The sequence below is a fragment of the Diabrotica virgifera genome, chromosome 7 (genome assembly GCF_917563875.1).
Source record: "Diabrotica virgifera virgifera chromosome 7, PGI_DIABVI_V3a".
Classification (NCBI taxonomy): Eukaryota; Metazoa; Arthropoda; class Insecta; order Coleoptera; family Chrysomelidae; genus Diabrotica; species Diabrotica virgifera.
Window position 1 is genome coordinate 54,831,953 of NC_065449.1, and position 19,774 is coordinate 54,851,726.

At 34.4% G+C, this 19,774-nt stretch overlaps 1 protein-coding gene across 4 annotated transcripts in view; it reads right to left on the minus strand.

Annotated features, from left to right (window-relative positions):
* The window catches only part of LOC114334607 (protein CREBRF homolog), a 103,854-nt gene that overhangs the window by 29,387 nt on the left and 54,693 nt on the right, over positions 1-19,774 (minus strand). For 2 of the 4 annotated variants that reach the window (XM_028284702.2, XM_028284711.2), the window contains exons 3-4: positions 1,103-1,165; positions 992-1,039 (exon numbers count right to left, since the gene is read on the minus strand). In XM_028284702.2, the coding sequence (XP_028140503.1) occupies positions 992-1,039; positions 1,103-1,165 (111 nt within the window). Of the gene's footprint in view, positions 1-991; positions 1,166-19,774 lie in introns of all 4 variants that reach the window. The other 2 variants (XM_028284686.2, XM_028284694.2) reach the window with 1 other exon arrangement.

Consider the following 19,774-nt stretch of genomic DNA (forward strand, 5'->3'; position numbering starts at 1 on the left):
AGACCAATTGTTTTTGACGCTTCATAGAGCGTTTCCAGCATTTTTGTAGCTTTATCAACTTTATCAGATATTAAAATGATGTCATCGGCAAATCTTATGTGATTGAGATCCTCTCCATTTATATTAATTCCCATATTATCCTCTTGTTCCATTCGCTTATATTCGAGTACAGCTGTAAATAATTTCGGGAAGATAGTATCACCCTGTCTAACTCCACATTCTATTCAGAACTTTTTGGTATCTTCATGAAGTCGGACACAAGCTGTGTCCGACGCATTTTGTCATGATCTATCTATAGTATCAAACGCTTTTTCATAGTCTACGAATATAAAAAGATGGGCTTGTTGTATTCTGTGCACTTTTCTATTAGCGTTTTAATAACTTATAGATGATCATTTGTTCCGTATATTGAGAGGAACCCAGCTTGTGCGCAAGGTTTGTAACTATCCAGGACCTCGATTTTTGACCCTTCGCTTCGTTATCGATCATTCGCTATCTGTACACTAAACAGATACGAAGCGAATACGTTCGATAACGAAGCGAAGGGTCAAAATCGAGGTCCAGTTTGTTCACAAACCGTTGTGTATCATATCAATATTGTGGAGCAACATATAATTTTTCTTCTTCATTGACAGTAGATATGAAATATACGTCAATTTGACAATTTCAATTGACAATGAATTATTAAAGAAAGTTACAAGATTTCTCCGCTATTCGCGCACGATCGTTTCTCATATCCCCTCCAAGTACTTGCACACGGCGAATAAGTATAAATCCGTTTTAAAATGCAAATACCCGTCAAGGAATACATAATTTTCTAAGTTCAATGTATAATAATCACAGAGGTACGTTTTTTTCTGTCGCTTCCAACTGTAATGCGTTAGAGAGAACTCGATAATCTGTGAAGCACTGAAAAAAGGGTTTGGGACGGAGTATAACATTAATTTTAACCAAGTAAACTGTCGATTATATAGATATTTTTATTACTTACCCGTAGGCACACTTGAGGGTAACTCCAGATCCCTGTGGTAAAGTAGACCTTGAGGAAGGCAAGACGATAGAGGATTATTATTGAGATGGTGAGACATATTCTGAGCATTACCTTTTTCCAGAATGATATATGTATTTTCTTCAGGAAGCAGCAAGTCGTCGAAATTTAAATCACCTGAAAATTTGTATTTCATATTATGCATATTCTAGTAGGTATGTTATTAATATAATCAAAATAAAATTACAACAATTACAAACCAAGAACTTAAATTTCGCAAAAATTTCGGCTCCAATGCTTTTTAAATGAATTCATTTTTTTCGAATCCTGAGAAAACTAATAAATATTTTTGAAAAATTTAACGCAGAATGAAAGATTACATTATTGCCGAGGACCAAAAGTCCCTTAGAATAAACAAAAAGTTTATTTTGAAGGAGATCTTTGAAATTAAAAATCACTATATTTTCTCTTTTTTTTTCACCCCTGTAACTTATTAAAATAAACATTATCGAAGTTTTCAGGGACTTTCTCTCCTCGGTAATAACATAATCTTTCATTCTGCGTTTAAATTTTTCAAAAATACTTATTAGTTTTCTAAGGATTCGAAAAAAAATTGAGCCGAAATTTTGCGCCTACCCCCTTAAGAGCAACCGATAATTTACACGATTATGTCACGAGAAAAATGTATCTTAATCTCATTCCTAAAATAGTAAGATGATAAGTATTATTTTATTATTCATAACGATAATTTATCAAGATTGTATTAATAGTAAAATTGAAACTTAAGATTGTTTATCTAGTCTTATCGAATTGAGGTATTTATGTTCATTTTGAGTTCAATGAAAATATTTTTTTCAAAAATTTAAAAAGATAATCAAAAACATGGAGTAGGTACCTATTCATTTTTCAGATACAGATATTCAGGTACAACGTTTAGTGAATGTACCCGTCCATCTTATCAATACTAAAAAGTTTTATAATGTACAGTGCATATTAATAAAGTCCATCTCCAAATAATTGATGATATGCTTAAAAAAAAATAAGATTAGCATGTCTGAAGGGGTACCCTGAGTACCCTGAACTGAGTAGGGGCTATCAAATATATTATACTGTTTTTATTGGAAATTACCATTTTTATTAGGAATTAACCACACGTTCAGTTTAAAATACGTTTATTTTGACATTTCGATTTGCAAGTCGGAAATCGTTTTAATTTAGAAGTGTAGTAAAAGACGGTTTTTGCTTGCTTTCTATTCAGAGGGATGCACAATCCCTGAACAGCTGTTTCTGCCATTGCAGGCTTCCTCAACAGAGCTAGCGTGCACACCTCTGAAGCGAAAACCAGCCAGCCCATCTATTTAAGGGAAATTTCAAAGATCATTTGAAATCCACATTTAGGGGAGTGCATATAGATTTTTGTAATTTTATTCAGAAATGTTTAATAAACAACATGTCAAAAAGTTCTACTCGAGAAGTAGGTGCTTCATTTTTTAGTAAACAAATGAACTGCGAAAATATCATAGATAATGATATTTTTTTAAATAACTCCGAAAATATAAATTTTTGAAAAAACTGACTTGGCCATTGAAAAATTCAGAAAATTTTACAAAAAAACCTTTTATAAAATTTTTTCTAAAATTAAATCTGTAGCTTCTATAATTTTTTATTTATAACGCTAAAGTCACCCTTCTCACAAACATTGGCGCACTGTAAACTAGCGTACGGCGAAGTGCACGGTTGAGTTATTTTAATGTAATTCTTTAACTAATCGATCAAATGAAATTCTACAAATTGAACATGAAAGAAGAATAATTAAGCTATCTTAGAGTTATAATAAAAAGAAACAAAATGTATGGGCATAAGTACGGTGTGGGCTGAAAGTGAGACTTACACGAGTTTTGTTTAAAAATGATTTAAAAATGTGTAACTAATACAATTTTCCTTATTAAACTCTCAATTTTGCACAACTTACCTTTCAATCATCTTTCTAAACGACATTTTATTCAAAAAACATCTCAAAAATTTAATTCAAATGATACGACGTCTCCAAAAATGTAATTTTTGAAAACTTCATAGTTTTACAGAATTAACACCACTTTAAGACGGTATTACTCAATTTTCAACAGATCTATTACAGTTTTATAGATGTTTTTTAAAGCTCGGGATGGATTCTTTAAAATGCACTAAATTATTTTACTTTAGAAATGAAATAAACTATTTGTTTTTGAGAAAATTAAGAAAGATAACAAAAATGTAATACAAAAACCGAAAATTACCAGCTAAAAAAATGTTTATACAAAGTGATCAAAACTATTTTCTGTAAAACTTATGGTTCAATAATTGGGTTTATATTGTAAACTGGTTAATATTGTAAACTGGTTCAATAACCAGTTTACAATATGGTTCTATCGTCCAGTAGATGGCTATGGGGTAACAGAACATTTGGTTCGTTATTGCGGAACGTGAATCGTATTATTTACAGTCTGTACAAACCAATAACTCCAATGTTAGTTGGTTCCTTGTAGCATAACGGGGTCCAGCTGTCTTTCATTTGTTTAGATATGTTTATAACACAAAAAATCGCCGATATAACTTAATTCTCCTACGAATTTTAAATGTCGATATTGTCAAAATTTCATAAATGTTAATAGCGTCAAAATTTCATAATTTAGTGGAGTAAACTTGACTGCAGTTGGACCAATTACAAAAAAGCATCACGGCGCGGTGAATTTAAATAACTTTTCCAGTTTTCCTAGTTCAAAAATGAGGTATAGTGCGGCTAGATTAATTGTAAATTGAGGTAGCCAGAATTGCCCAATCCAGGAAAAACTTCATAAGCTGAAGAAAAACTAGTTGTTCACCAATATTTTTTTATTTCCCTATTAGAAAAATCATGTCATGTGAGATAAATTCAGTAGAGGTTCGAAGATTTTTTTATTTTTTGAAACTGGTTACGCTACTGAATGAAAGGCGCCTCCTACATTTCATAAGTTCAATTACAACAATTATAGTGTAAATAATCAAATTTGCCGATCACATTTACACCAGCAAATAAACATAAATCTCTAAATCTAACACGAAGGTCAGATAATGATTTTTGGCGTGTGTATTGATTAGTTTTTTACTTTATCATTGGATATGTGTATTAAGATAAAAAATTTTATAGAGGTTTGTATATACTTGGTTAGATCAACAACATAATGCATCGATTTATAATCGATTAGCCGGAATTATTGTCGTAAGTCGTATACTTTTTATCCTACTGGAACAGTAAGAGCAGGTATAACAGAAGAAAGGGGCAGGTGTAGGTATAGCAGAGGACGAAGTCAGGCAACTATCAATACGGCAGTAAGACACTGTGAAGACGGTACGTTACATTGTACGACTGTGAAGCTAGGACAAATAATCCCCGGACAAATAATCCCGGACAAAAAATCCCCACAAATTATCTCTTCACAAAAAATCCTCGGACAAATAATCCCCTGACAAAAAATCCCCACAAATTTTTTTGGAAAAAATATCCCGGACAAAAAATCCCCAAGGAATATTTGAAGCCGAATAGTTCTCTAAAAGTTTTCCCGAAATTTTACCAAATTTCGAATTCCAATTCCACGCTGAATTTAAAATTTTACATGACAGAAGAGTGTGAGTTTTTTCAAAAATCGTGGAAGATATGAGGAATGAACTAAGGCCCCGTTCTCATGACAGTCGCTTATCGCACGTTTTGATAATGCGCGATTACAACTATATACATACATTTTACTTGAGACTGTTCACATGCCAACGCGCGTTTTAATGACCTAAAGGGCGCGTTAACATGTGAACGGTCTTCAGTAAAATGTATGTAGTGGTAATCGCGCGTTATCAAAACGCGCGTTAAGCGCCTATCATGAGAACGGGGCCTTAGCTCATTTCCCATACCTTCCACGATTTTTGAAAAAACTCACATTCTTTTGTCATGTAAAATTTGAAGTTTTCAGCATGGAATTGGAATTCGAAATTTGGTAAAATTTCAGCAAAACATTTAGAGAACTATTCGTCAGCAAATATTTCTTGGGGACTTTTGTCCGGGATTTTTGTGGTATTTTTTGTCAAAAAAATTTTGTGGGGATTTTTTGTCCGTGGGTTATTTGGCCGGGGATTTTTGGTCCGGGGATTTTTTGTCCGGGGATTTTTTGTCCGGGGATAATTTGTGGGGATTTTTTGTTCGGGATTATTTGTCTGGGGATTATTAGTCCGTACCCCCTCTATTCTCCCAGTCTCCATCTCTGTGGTCTCTATCTATCATACCATTTCCTATATAAGTTTTCTATCTCATAGCAGGTTTTCCTCTCTTTCTTCTTCCCGGCTGGTCCCAGTCCAGTATTCTTTTCGGCCACCTGTGCTCGGGTATTCTTTGTACATGCCCGTACCATTGTAGGGCTCTGTTTTACAACTTTTTTGTAATTGAGCATTCTACTTCCATTCTGCTCCATGTTTCCTCTGTTATTATTCTATCCGATCTGTTGATTTGTAGACATCTCATAAACTCCAATTCAATTATTCGTATTTTATTTCGTATTGTTGTCATTGGTCATACTTCCGCTCCATATAGGAATATAGGGTAATATATCACTCCATGGAGTGCTTTCGTGGCTTGTTTTCCCCGTGCTATTTTCATTTTTATGCCTTCATACAAGTGCCATCGAGGCTGATCATTGACCTTATTGACCCCATTGACCCTCATTGTTCCACATTTTCTATACCATCTTTTCAAAGCCTGATCGATGTATATGTTAAAAAGTGTAGGTGATAGACCACATCCCTGTTTGAGGCCTTTTGTTGCGATGATCGTTTTTGTTATTTCATTGCCTAACTTTATTTGCACTTGTATTTCTTTATACGGTCTTTGTGTTATATTACCCCATTTCTCTCTAACGTGCATTCTTCTCATTGCTTCCCACAGTTGTTTCCTGGACACGCCTCTTCCATTGTCGACTCTACTTGTGCGAGTGACTTCACACTCACATACCGAGGTCGCCAGCGTAAACAAAACTCTCAGTTTGGGGGTGCATAGGTTATTCGTTGGCGTAGATGTTAAATAGGGACGGCGCCAGTACGCTTCCTTGAGGTAGGTCATTTTTATAAGTTCTCAATCTGCTCTTCTTTCCATTTAGCACAACGCACAAACATCTATTAAACAACAGTGATCAAATTATTTACCAGGTCATGTGATTTATTGTATCTTTTCGGAATATTTTTAGAGGTTCAGTGGCATTTTTGTCTCTGAGGACTGGAGTAATAAAATGATAACCAAATACAGTTGCTAATGTAGCATATGAGGCTTTGGTATCATTTATACTAACTGGTATATATTTTGATTTTGTTTATTTATGAAAAAGGTTAAATAAAAAATTTGTTACTCAATTTTATATTTTTTGTACAAAAAGATATTAGTACAAAAAAACTGAAATTCTACAAAGGAAAATATTAGAAGTATTCCGAAAATAATTATTCGTTATTTTAGAGTGAACTTGAAAAATTGGTACATTAATTCTAGTCAAAACAAATAGAAAAGCGGTAGTAAAACATGATACAGTGGAACCTCGATTATCCGTCTCTCCATTAACCGTCACCTCTGTTAACCGTCAGGGTCCGTACATAAGTTATTGTATTGACTACATAAGCAAAAATTGGGTCATCAATTCATTTTATTTGAGCATTGCGATAAGCCAAACGAAATTCGCTGAAATGTACAGTGTGGTAACAAATGAAGTTATGGCTGAATGGCTGTTTTGTTTTTATTGGCTAAAGATGACATAAACGAATTGTTAATTTGAGATAGGACGCAAAACGGCTATCGATTGCGGGCAGATGATGAAATCATTGAAAATTGAAATGGCAAAAGAGGCGGACGAAACAGTTTCAGAAGCTGAAAATGTCAATGATGTTATTGCAACTGACAAAGATTTGCGTAAAGAAGCTACAGAAGCTGCATCGCACATGCAACAATTCATCGAGTGGTATTCTTGACAAGAAGAAGCCAATAAAGTAGATTGCATGATCTTACGAGGATTAGGAAAAATGTGAAGCATCAGTAAAACAAACAAAGATTTCAGAATATTTTAAACCAAATTGATTCGATTGTACGAACAAAAATTCCTCTTATCTTGTAAAACAAAACATATATGTAAATAAAATCTGAGAGTTGTACTATCAATTTTCAATTTTTTTTAATGTTCTGTTAACCGTCTTTTCGATTATCCGTCATACCCTTGATCCGGTGCCCTGACGGATAATCGAGGTTTCACTGTAAAAAGAAATTTTTTCGTTGACCTCCAGATGAACTACCACAAATTAGCTGGATCACAGAGTCGTGTAATTGATAATTGTGAATAATTCGAGTATGTAGTAGTGATAAAATCGCACTACATTTCTAAACTGGTGTTAAATATTTTATAAAACAGTAAACATGTGTACAATATTATTGTCAGTGAAACGTGTGAAATTTATGCAAATGAAATCCGATAAGTGTAGGTACATATTTTTCTTGTTGCCTAAACACAGTACTTGACATGATAATAATATATATTATCATCATCATCATCAGCAGCTCGACAACCCTTTTTGGGTCCTGGCTTGTTCTAGGATTTTCCTCCATTCTGTTCTGTTCCTTGCTTTGTTCTTCCAGTGGGTAATCTCAAGTGTTTTCAGATCTTGTTCCACTTGTTCCATGTATCTAAATTTGGGTCTTCCCTTTGACCTTCTCCCTACTGGTGCTTGCCTCATTATATGTTTTGGTGTTTCGGTCTCCAACATCCGTTGAACATGGCCCATCCAGCGCAGACGTCCGATTTTTATGGATGTTATGATAATAATATTATACTTAAGCAAAATCTGTATACAGAGAGGGGCAAAATTACGGAATATTTTCTCTAAAATAGACGGTTCTGGAGAAAAATCCCGAAACAGGTCGATTTTTATATTTAAATAACAATATTTTTGTATATATTTCATAGTAGTGACGCCATCCATCTGGGCGTGATGACGTAATCGATTATTTTTTTAAATGGGAGTAGGGGTCGTGTGGTAGCCCATTTGAAAGGGTGTTTAATTCTCTATTCAGTAATATAAACATTAACATCATTATTTATACAGGGTGGCCAAAAAATATAATTTTTGAATTAAATTAATTGACGAAAAAAGAAGAATGTATGTAATTTATTTAACTCAAAATACATTGTACTGCTGCCAGAAAATAGAAAAAAAAATGTTTATTTGCCAAATAAACATTGCTTTTCGCTTAAATTAAATGTTCAAATTGCCAAGAGGCAGGTGGGAGACTGTTTGAGATTTAATTTAAGCGAAAAGAAATGTTTATGTGTGAAATAAACATTTTTTTCTATTTTCTGACAGCAGTACAATGTATTTTGAGTTAAATAAATTACATATATTCTTCTTTTTGCTCCAATTAATTTATTTAAAAAATTATTTTTTTGGTCAACCTGTATAAATAATGATGTTAATGTTTATATTACTGAATAGAGAATTTAACAACCTTTCAGATGAGCTACCACACGTTTCCTATTCCCATTTAAAAAATTATCGATTGTCATCACGCTCAGATGGATAACGTCACTAGTGTAAAATATATGCCAATAAATTGTAATTTAAAAATAAAAATCGACCTATTTCGGGATTTTTCTTCAAAATTTTCCATTTTAGAGAAAATAAATGTATTCCATAATTTTGCTCCTCTCTGTATATATACAGCAGCGTGTCTACTTAAGTAGGAAACACATAGGAAACTTTTGTATTATTAATTTTACGAAAACAGTTTTTCTTCATAAAAAGTTTTGCATGGTCTAGTACTTACTAATTACCTGAGCTTCAGATATCAGATATCAAATGTTATCAATACTATACGAGGTACGTCAAAAAATATGAATTTCGCTCAAGAGTAAAGTACCTTTATTTTTCTTAATATGTATCAAAAATTCTTATTATGAAAATTCGTTTGAAATTAAAAACTATGATCAAATATGCAATTACACGCTTCTAATTTAAAAAAATTTGCAATTTTTTCTCAAATTATGGATAACCAACATCGTTTTTATTTATTAAAAATATGATAACTTTTTATTATTAATTTTACGAAAAAAAAATTTTTTTTAAAAAAGTATTTTTCATAAAAAGCTCTGTAGGTTCTAAGACCTACGATGCAACGATCACATATGAAATTTTATCAATTGATTACTAAATAATCGCGACCCCCTAGAGGTCGCGACCCGCATATTGAAAAACACTAGTCGAGACTATATACTAAGAAATAAGTAACGAGCGAAAATTTTATTAACTTTAAAATGTATTTTTTTAACAAATCAAATAAAGTGATGGACCGAATATAAAAATTTAAAGAGGGCTTTCAAACGATACCTTTTTTGACCCCACTGCCACTAAAAATGTTGGGGTGATTATTACACTGGCTTTGAGGTGAAAATAACAATCGAAAATACCGTAAAAAAATTGACCTCTCGCTGAGGTTTTAAAAAATGTCGTAGTTTCTGATAATGCCTCTGTCCAGTTTTCGTCTGGCCATCCTGTATAAAATATAAATTTTGCACACGGAAAAAAATGGAAAAAAACAAAAGCAAAAAAATGTGAATAATATTTAATGTGACAGTCGTTTTATAATCTAACGTCACTTTTCGACAACAATAGTTGTTTTGAAATAATATCTATTCTTAGTGAAAATAATAAATAACAATTAAGAACAAAAATAGGTTTTTTTGTAATCTCACTCATAACTCAAGTAACATAAAAAGTGCCCACTAGTGTTTTGGTCATAAATTGTTGTTTATAATTTCAAGCTGGTGCAACCTTATAGTGAATAAAGTTAGTAGGATGCGATAACGATTTTTAGTACTGTAAGGAAAGATAGAGGGTAAGAGAGGTCTAGGACGTAGAAAGATGCCATGGCTGCGTAATATTCGCCAATGAACAGGAATTCACATGAAATGCTTCGCAAAGCTGCTAAAACAGAATAATTTAATCCTGACTTTCTAATATCTCACCACAACAAGACTTTCAACAAGACAATGTACGGAGGACGCCTACGCTGAAATGCACGGTACCTTAAGAAGAAGGAGAGAAGGCGAGCGAAGAGCGAGAAATATAGAGAACTGGACAGGAGTTGTAGACGAAATTTCAATTGAATGTTTACCAGAGAAATATCTGGAAAGTCTTACACCTACAGAAGCAACGGAATACTCATTATGGAAAGCAACAAGAAAACTCAAAACGCAACAACTTGCAAATCCACCAATCAAAAACTTCCATAATACATGGGGCCAGAAGCAATAAAGAAAAAGCTGAAGTCTTCGCGGAACACCTAAAAAATGTATTTAAACCATTTCCTTCCGAGGTATCCACCGCAGAAGAAAAATAAATAATGGACTACCTAGATGCCCCATTTCAAATGGACTTGCCTCTACATAAATTTACTGTAAAAGAAGTCAATTTACAACACATTACATTGTAAAGCATGAAATCAACATAAAAAAGGCACCTGGCTGGATTCGATCTAATTTCTGGAAAAATCCTACAAGAGTTACCTGAAAAATGTTACAAACTCATAACCTTCATATTCAACGTAATGCTACGGACGAGTTACTTCCCCTGCACCTGGAAGGTTGCACAAATCATGATTCATGATCCCTAAGCCCGGAAAAAAGCCAGAAGTCGTCTCCTCATATAGGCCAATAAGCTTGCTCCCAATGTTATTCAAAGTTTTCGAAAAGCTCTACGCCAGTAGGCTCGAAATAATAATAAATTTAAAAAAACTGATTCCAGATCATCAGTTTGTATTTCGAAAAAAGCACGGAAAAATTGAGCAGGTGCACAGATTAGCTAACCAAATCTACAGGGATCTGAACGGTAAAAGATATTTCTCAGCAGCCTTCTTGGATATATCACAGGCATTTGACAAAGTGTGGCATAGCGGCTTACAATTTAAATTGAAAGAACTCTTACCCTATCCCCACTATCTACTACTAAAATCCTACCTATCAGACAGACATTTATTCGTGAAACAAGGGAGTTAACTTACTGCATTACATCCAATATATTCTGGCGTTCCTCAAGGTAGCGTCTTGGGACCTATATTGTTTCTCCTTTATACAGCTGATCTGCCAAGAACAAGAACCACCACTGTAGCAACATTTGCTGATGACACGGCGGTCTTGGCATCCCACACCAATCCGGCCTCAGCCTCAAAGAACCTTCAGACAAACCTTGATAAAACCCAAAAGTGGCTAAAAAGATGACGTATCAGAGTTAATGAAACGAAATCTACACAAGTGACATTCACTTTACGCAGAGAAACATGTCCACCAGTAAAAATCAACGACTGCTACCTCCCACAAGCTGACGATGCTAAATATCTTGGCATGCATTTAAACCGGCGGATGACGTGGAAGAAACATATATTCACCAAAAGAAAACAGCTAGGCCTTAAATTTAGCAAAATGTATTGGCTGATTCGACGCAAATCTAAATTATCATTGGACAACAAAATACTGTTGTATAAGGCCATTCTCAAACCTGTTTGGACATATGGTATACAACTTTGGGGAACCGCCAGTAATTCCAACATTGACATCTTTCAAAGATTCCAAAACAAAGTGTTGCGAACCATCGTCGATGCACCTTTCTACATCCCCAACAGAGTCATTCTACACGACGTCAAGTTGGAATCCATCAAGGAAGTGATCTACCAGTTAAGTGTTCGTTACAGTGAACGAGTGACAGTGCACCCTAACGTGTTGGCCAACCGCCTAAACGTGCCCGATGTCAACGAAGTACGTAGACTTTGACGCCTGCTGCCTGCCGACCTGTCTACGGGACTCAGAGTTTTAGCTTCTAAGGACATATAGACACCAATAAGTACTCTCACTGTCAAAAAAACACTAAATTTTAATTTAGCTAGTTCTTTAAAGGAGATCACTCACTGGAGTGATACTCTACATGTCAATCTCACATTTGTCAAAACAAACGCTTATTGCCCTTCCGACAGATTGCAGAATCCATAAGGGGTTATATAAAAAAAACCAAAGAAAGACAGAGAGAGAGAGAGAGAGAGAGAGAGAGAGAGAGAGAGAGAGAGAGAAATAGGGAGAGAGAGAGAGAGAGAGAGAGAGAGAGAGAGAGAAAGAAAGAGAGAGAGAGAGAGAGAGAGAGAAAGAGAAAATGCAAAATATATCCATTAAAAGCATAACAAAAACATTATTATGGTAGGGGAGCACAAGCGGGGATTTTTGCAGTTACTCGAGCGCGTCAGATTATCATTTGGGGAGAAACCTGGTACCCTGCAGATGTACCTCTACCATATATTGGCTCTTAACACAGGGTCGTTCGTTAAGGGGAGCCCGAAAAAAAAAATCTATCCTTAAAAAAACTCAAAATTGTCAGATTAAGATAAGGTAAGTTAAGTACATGCAAAAGAGTGTATATTTCAAAAATCTGACGATTTGAGCCGGGCATAAGGAAATGGGTGTCCCAAAGTTTCACAAGAAAAAAGCGAATATTTCGCGAAATGAATGACAGATCGAAAAACTAAAAAATATGTGCTCAATATTTTTTAAAAATCTATCGAATGATACCAAACACGACTTCCCACGGAGAAGGGTGGGGGTAAATTTAATATTTTAAATACGAATCCCGCGATATTTCGCGAAATGAACATCAGATCGAAAAACTGTAAAATACACTTATTTAACATTTTTAAAAAATCTATCGAATGGCACCAAACACGACCCCCCACGGAGGTGGGGTGGGGGGTTACTTTAAAATCTTAAATAGGAGCCTCCATTTTTTATTGCAGATTTGGATTCCTTACAAAAAAATAAGTAACTTTTATTCGAAACATTTTTTCAAATTATGCATAGATGGCGTTATAATCGGAAAAAACGATTGTTGGAAATGGAAAATTAAATTAAAAAATGGCAAGCGCCCACTAAAATGGAAAATGTTACTTAACTTGTTTTGGTTTTAGGACCTACTCTTCACAACCCAATAGGTCTCCAAAGCGCTCGAGTGACTGCACATTTAGCATACTTTGCTCCCCTACCATTAGCTTTTAAATGTAACAGAATCCAAATTTTGCTATTTAAAATCAGTTCTGATCGAAATGAAATAGTTTTCTTGATTTTCCGAAAGTTTCGAAAGTGTGTGGAAATGCACATAAAAATGCATTTCAAAGTGCATTTCAAAGAGCCCCCGGAGTACCTGGTGCCCAATGTCACCGCTAAGGCACGTCATCTGGAGTTTCGAGGTGCTCCGGGTGTTGGTTCTGATGGCGTATTCGTGTAATCTGTTTGCATCAATTTAGTGACGAAAACCCTCGAAACTCCAGAAGATGACGTGCCTAACAATGAATCTAGGCACCAGGTGCTCCGGGAGTAGATTATCATGGCATATTGGTGTTCAGCAACCCCCGAAACCTCCGAGTAATTTGTTTGCCTCAATTTAGAGCCGAAAACTCCAGATGACGTGCCTTTGTAGTGACACTGGGCACAGTGGCGGATCCAGGAAGGGGCGATGCGGGCGATCGGCCACTCCTCTCAAACCAAGTGATTTAATTTTTTTTTTAATTATACATAAAGATTATAAAACATTCATTTATTTTTATAGAAAGGAGACCGCACACATCTTATGGAAAATATAATCTCACTCAAATGAACTAAAATTTATATGAATAGATGCGTCCTGAAATTTCAATAATTTCATATAATTTCGCCAACTCTGTATTTTGATTAACAAGAGCGTAAATTTATAAAAATAAATCTAAAATCAAATAGGAATGTACGTGTGTCAAAGAGAGAAAAAAGATCTTGTGATTCGGTTACTCCATAAATCTTTCTAAAGGGATTAAGACAGAGGCGTACTCTTATCTTTTCCTATTATTATTGATAATAAAGTAGGTATAATTTGCTTAGTTGTACCGCCTCTAATCGGCTTAAGCTAGTGGTGAATAGACTGATTTCAATAGCCGCTGGACTAATATTATTTATGAATGCTAGTTTTATGGACTTCAAAATGAGATTTTGATAAACTTTAATTACAATTAACGCAGTAATTTAGCAAAATTCAGAGTTGGCGCAATGGTATCAAATTATTGAAATTTCACTACGCATCTATTCATGTAAATTTTATTTCAATTGAGTGACATTATATTTTCCATAAGATGTGTGCGATGTCCTTTAACCAATGCTGGATGCTGGATCCGCCACTGACTGGGCACCAGTTGAGCCAGGCACGTCATTCTGTGCAATTTTCGGCAAATTGATGCAAACAGATTACTCGGGGGGATTTTGAGGTTGATAAACAAGAAAACGCCATCAGAACCGAAACCCGGAGCACCTCGAAACTCGAAACTCCAGATGACGTGCCTTAGTATTCTTTGCGTCAAGATATAAGAAATTTGGCCTGGCGCTGGTGGGATGTCCCTACCGATTTAGTATCATAATAATAAACAACAAACCCTCCAGTAGCGGATTCGCTAAAATTAAGGGGAAAGGAACAAATGCAAAATTTTGACGCCTGTCAAAATTTTCAATGTGTTTTAAATGTAATCATTTTTTTTCGAATCCTGAGAAAACTAATATGTAAGTATTTTTGAAAAATTTAAACGCAGAATGAAAAATTACTTTATTACCGAGGGCCGAAAGTCCCTTGGAATGAATTAAAAGTTTCTTTTGAATTTTTGAATGAGATATTTGAAATTAAAAATCACACTAAATTTTCTCTTAGTTTTTCACCCCTGTAACTAATTAAAATAAACATTATAGAAGTTTTCAGGGACTTTCGGTCCTCGGTAATAACGTAACTGCTTAAAGCCGAAAGTTCGTACCCATCCCCTTAACAAAAAAAAATTCAAGTCTTCAAGTAGATATAATATTTTAATGGGGTTGGAATAATAAATATAAATTTAAATATCATATCATTATATTTATTACGTATTTATGTCTATGTAGTTATAGGTATATTATTATGTACAATGAAATAAGAGAAATGAACTAATTAAAGAAATTAAGAAAATTAATGATAACAACAATAAAAGATTAAAAGAGTGGTAGCAAAAATCAGAATTAAAAAGATAACATAATAAAAAATAACACAGAAAAATAAAATTTGAAGTTTAGACGGAAAAAAATAAATACAAATTACAACTCTATGTCACTATCGCTGTCATCTTCACTAGAATCGTTATCTAATGTTATAATTATTGATTTAATATGTGAGGTTAATGTTCTGTAATGATCTTCCGTTTTTATAACATGTGAAACACAATTTTGCCACAGTGTTGGGGAAATCTTTTTTATTTCTTCTACAACATGTGACACCGATTCGCTACTAAATTTGGGACAGCAGTTGTTTCGCCGTAATCTTTCCTTAAGTTGGCTCCAGATTAATTCAATGGGGTTGAAGACACAGTAGTAAGGAGGTAATCGCAATACATTATGACCATCACGTTTGGCTAATTCGTCTATAACAAATTGTTTCTCAAACACTTTTGTGTGAAGAACTTCCAACATTTCTTTTTTTGTATATGTTTCTTCAAAGTACAAATCATTGTCATACAAAAAATCAGATATCTGTTTTTTTGTCGAACCTACACCGGGGATTTTTCTAATTTGTTCGCTGTGATACGTTGCGTTATCCATTACAATTACACTTTTTGGAGGCAAATTTGGCAACACCTTCTTTTCAAACCATTCCTTAAACAAGCTACTCGTCATATTTTCATGGTAGTCCAGCTTTGAATCTTTAATGTTTTTTGCCGATAGTAAAAAACTTTCCCCTCCAAGCCAGCCATTTTTGGATCCAATGTTCAGAATAATTATTCGCTGATCTCTATTAATTTCATAATTGAGTGCACATTTAATAGAATCGTCTGTCCATGAGCAGTATCGTGGATATCGAACCATGTTTCATCTAGATAAAATATCGGTCTTCCTTCATCTCTAAATTTAGATATAGCATCCAAGTATTCATTTCTCCATTTAATTAGACGAGGAGAATCCATTATTGATGATCGCTTATTAATTTTCTTGTATCGAAAACCAATGTGATTCAAAAATCTTGATAAAGTTGATGGCGAATACGTAATGGAATAGTCTTTAACAAGTTGATCGTAGATCATACTAAGCGTTGGAACTAGGTTCTTTGAATAGAAATTGTAAATTGCTCTTCTAATTACCTCAGAATTTTTTTCATTTACTGCTTTATGTGTAGAAAAGTCACTCCGCTTATTACGAGGTTGAATTCTATTCGTAACAATTTTCCACACTGTTGTATATGGCATCCTTGTCAGTCGAGATGTTGTCTTGATGAGGAATTTACCGTCTTCTGGATTTGGATTATCTTCTTTCACAGTTTGATAAACATTCCTAATAATTTCTTTGGCATCATCAGATAAATGTACACGTGTTTTACACTTAGCACTAGCTTCACCGACTTTAGATATTTTACTTGAATACTCGCGATCTAACCTTCTATCTAAATGCAAGAAAATAACTGCCTGAATGTGCAAATGTCAAACTTAAATATGTTTGCCCCCCTTTCATAATGTTCCATAATGTATGTTTTCTGGATAAATAAATGATACTTAATTTTACCTAAATACCTATAAGCACGAGAATTATGTGTAAAGCTATAGAATAATAATTAGAGGTATATCTTATCTTTAACTAATGCTCTTTCTAATGATTCTTTAATTTTTTTATTTAAAGATAGAAAGCTGCATTATCGGAAGTCCATTTTGTTTAAAGTGAAAACGATATAAAACACATTATAATCTAACTCCATAAAATTCACGTAATGAGCGCATTGGACATAAAAATTGTTTGTGATCGTTTGTAATTGATTCCAAGCAAGTTAATTTCAGATGACTAAACGAATTCGTCTACAGTAAACAAAATGTTTAATACATTGTCTAGAAATTTTAATTTTAACAATTTATTTGCATTGATAGGTAACGAGTCAGTTCTGTAAATAATATAAAGTACGGCCCTAGTAGCTGTTCCAAAACTATTGCCACCCGTCGCAAAGACAATTGAGGGATTAGTAACGTCAACTATTTATTATGATACTAAATCGGTAGGGACATACCACCAGCGTCAGGTCAAATTTCTTATATCTTGACGAAAAGATTAGTTGCCTTGGGCACCAGGTCCTCCGGGGGGTCGATTCTGATGGCGTACTCGTGTTCAGTGACCCCAAAACTCCCGAAAAACAAAATCTAGCCCTTAATATACCGATTTTGACACGTTTATGCAATTTCAGGTGCATTTTATGCATTATAAATGCAATTATGCACCTCCACCCATTCTTCCATTGTAGACTTTTGTCCTGACGTCATCCTAAACACAACACAATGCAAAAAGTTGCGAGTCTCTAGGTGTTGTATTTAAAAATCGATTTTTCCCGTGTTCTTTTTTTTTGTTCTAAATGCCCTGGTCTATTATATTAAATTTTAAAAACGCTAATATTATTACGTTATTTCCACAAGTTACAAAACAATTCAGGAAAATACATAATTTTTAAATAAACACATTTTTTGTCAAAAACGATATTTACTTAAAATACCAGTAATATGTATTTTTTAACAGTTTAAAATTCTGAGACGCGTTGTTGACCTTACACCAGGAACAATAGTTATGTATTTGCCAAGGCTGTAAATTAGCTATTTTAAATCTGATGTTTCCGGACAAGGTTAGACCATGGCAGTAAACTTCAAAATGAGATAGTAAAATTTGTGCGTGTGGAGAGTATATATTTTTTTCATATAACATGGAAAGAATTTGTTGGAGCAAAACAAACTATAAGTAAAGAAAAAAAGAAATTTGTTTTCTGTTATTGAAATTTAAAAAATATTTTTAAAATTGAATAAAGTAATTTAGTTATGATTTATTATTATTTTTAATTAATTCTGCTGAATTTTTAACTGGCATTTGATCTGCCCAAAACCACATTAATATACAAAATACACTTCTAACGGATACTAGCAATCCTTCAAAAATATACCGGTGCATAATATGGGATACCTACTGGAATACATCTTTTTACATTTACTGCAGCACCAAAAACCACGGTTTAATGGTAATGTAATTCGTAATGTAATTTGTACCCGTCATTTTGTCTGACTGCACATAAATTAATTCAGTCAATTTGTAATCTACGAGCCCCCTAGTGGTAAAGTTTTGGGGTAGTTCTGATTTCTTTCATTATATAATATGTCATTTGGGCTGCTGAATCCGAATATGAGGTTTGCGGACAAAATTTCGTAACGGAACATTGAGTAAATCGCGAAAAAAATCTGCTTTTTCCCGCTTTTTTACTTAAATCTCGAAAACTGTTAACTTTTAGTAAATGGTCTGTTAACAGAAATTAAAGTACTTAAAATTCTCTACAAACATCACTATCTACTTTTTTTTCAGACCAACCGTGCGGTCTAAAGTGCAAGTTGAAAATTGGCCTTTTTTAACGGTCTCTGTAAAACCCACTTTTTACATTTCAAAACTTTATTTTTTATTAGAATGCTGTTGTTTGATAAATTTCTCCTAGTTTTCTGCAAAGATAATTAAAAAGAAAAAAAAAGGTCGAAATTGTACAAATTCAGTATCACAAAACTTCACAATCACTTCGATGGCATCGTGTACTGGTTCAGATCGTGTACTGATTGCTCCATCGTCAGCTTCAGGAGACGTTCTCCGGGAAAATAAAAGAGGTAGTGAGATACTGACTTCTGATCATAATATACCAAGGAGAGATGAATGATTAAGAAATAACTTATGGGATTCTACATACCTCTGTCTCTTTCTTCAGTCTCTTCTACGTCTATATCAAAGCTATTTTCCGGGAGCTCAATGTTGTCACACAGTCCTTCGCATAATGTGCAAATTGGAGAACAATGGAGGCCCGCCTTCCTGCATCCACAATTGCGTTGGCAGCTCTTTTTACATTTACAAGAAATATACCGTAGTAGTGAGTTTGGTGCAGGGTCCAAAGTGGTTGGCACTGGCACGAGACCACTAGTAGTTTTTTTTCCAACCCCACTCACTTGGATCTTTTTGTTGCTCGTCAAGTGTGGCTTGATATAAAGATAACCATTGCTGCACCTGATAGTAAACTCTAAGTGAATGTTCTCGTGCAGCAGATTCGGTAGGAGGTAAGGAGGCAATGTTGGTCTTTTTTTGTATGATGAAGATACGTATTGCCTGTATCTCAAATCGTTCAGACTGGTCTTTTTTTTTCTTCCATATAGAGCTATGACATATGAGAAACATGTTTCCTGCTGTAGCAACTGCATCCTGATGTGCATTAGGGTCTTTGAAACACAGACTTAGTTGCAAGTCTGTGTTCATCTGCAGGACTTTAAGGAATTTCAGTTTCCCCTGATTAAACAATGCGGAAGTAGTATCACAACCACTCAACGCATGACATGCGATCCTCCATCCATCCAATGGCACTACAGCCCAAATCGAGCCTTGGCTCCTTCAATAAGCTTCTCCAATCATTTCGATTTACCGCTGTTCTTTTCCATGAACGCGTTCCCAGGAAGTTCCTGGCATCCTCATCGACTTCGTCTTCCCATCTCTTTTTAGGTCTTCCAACCGGTCTTCTTCCCTGCATTCTTGCATTCAGCAATTTTCTGGGGATTCTATTCTCATGCATGCGGACCACGTGCCCTGCCCACCATAATCTCTGTAGTTTAGTGTGTTGTGCTAGAGTTGGTTCGCTATATTG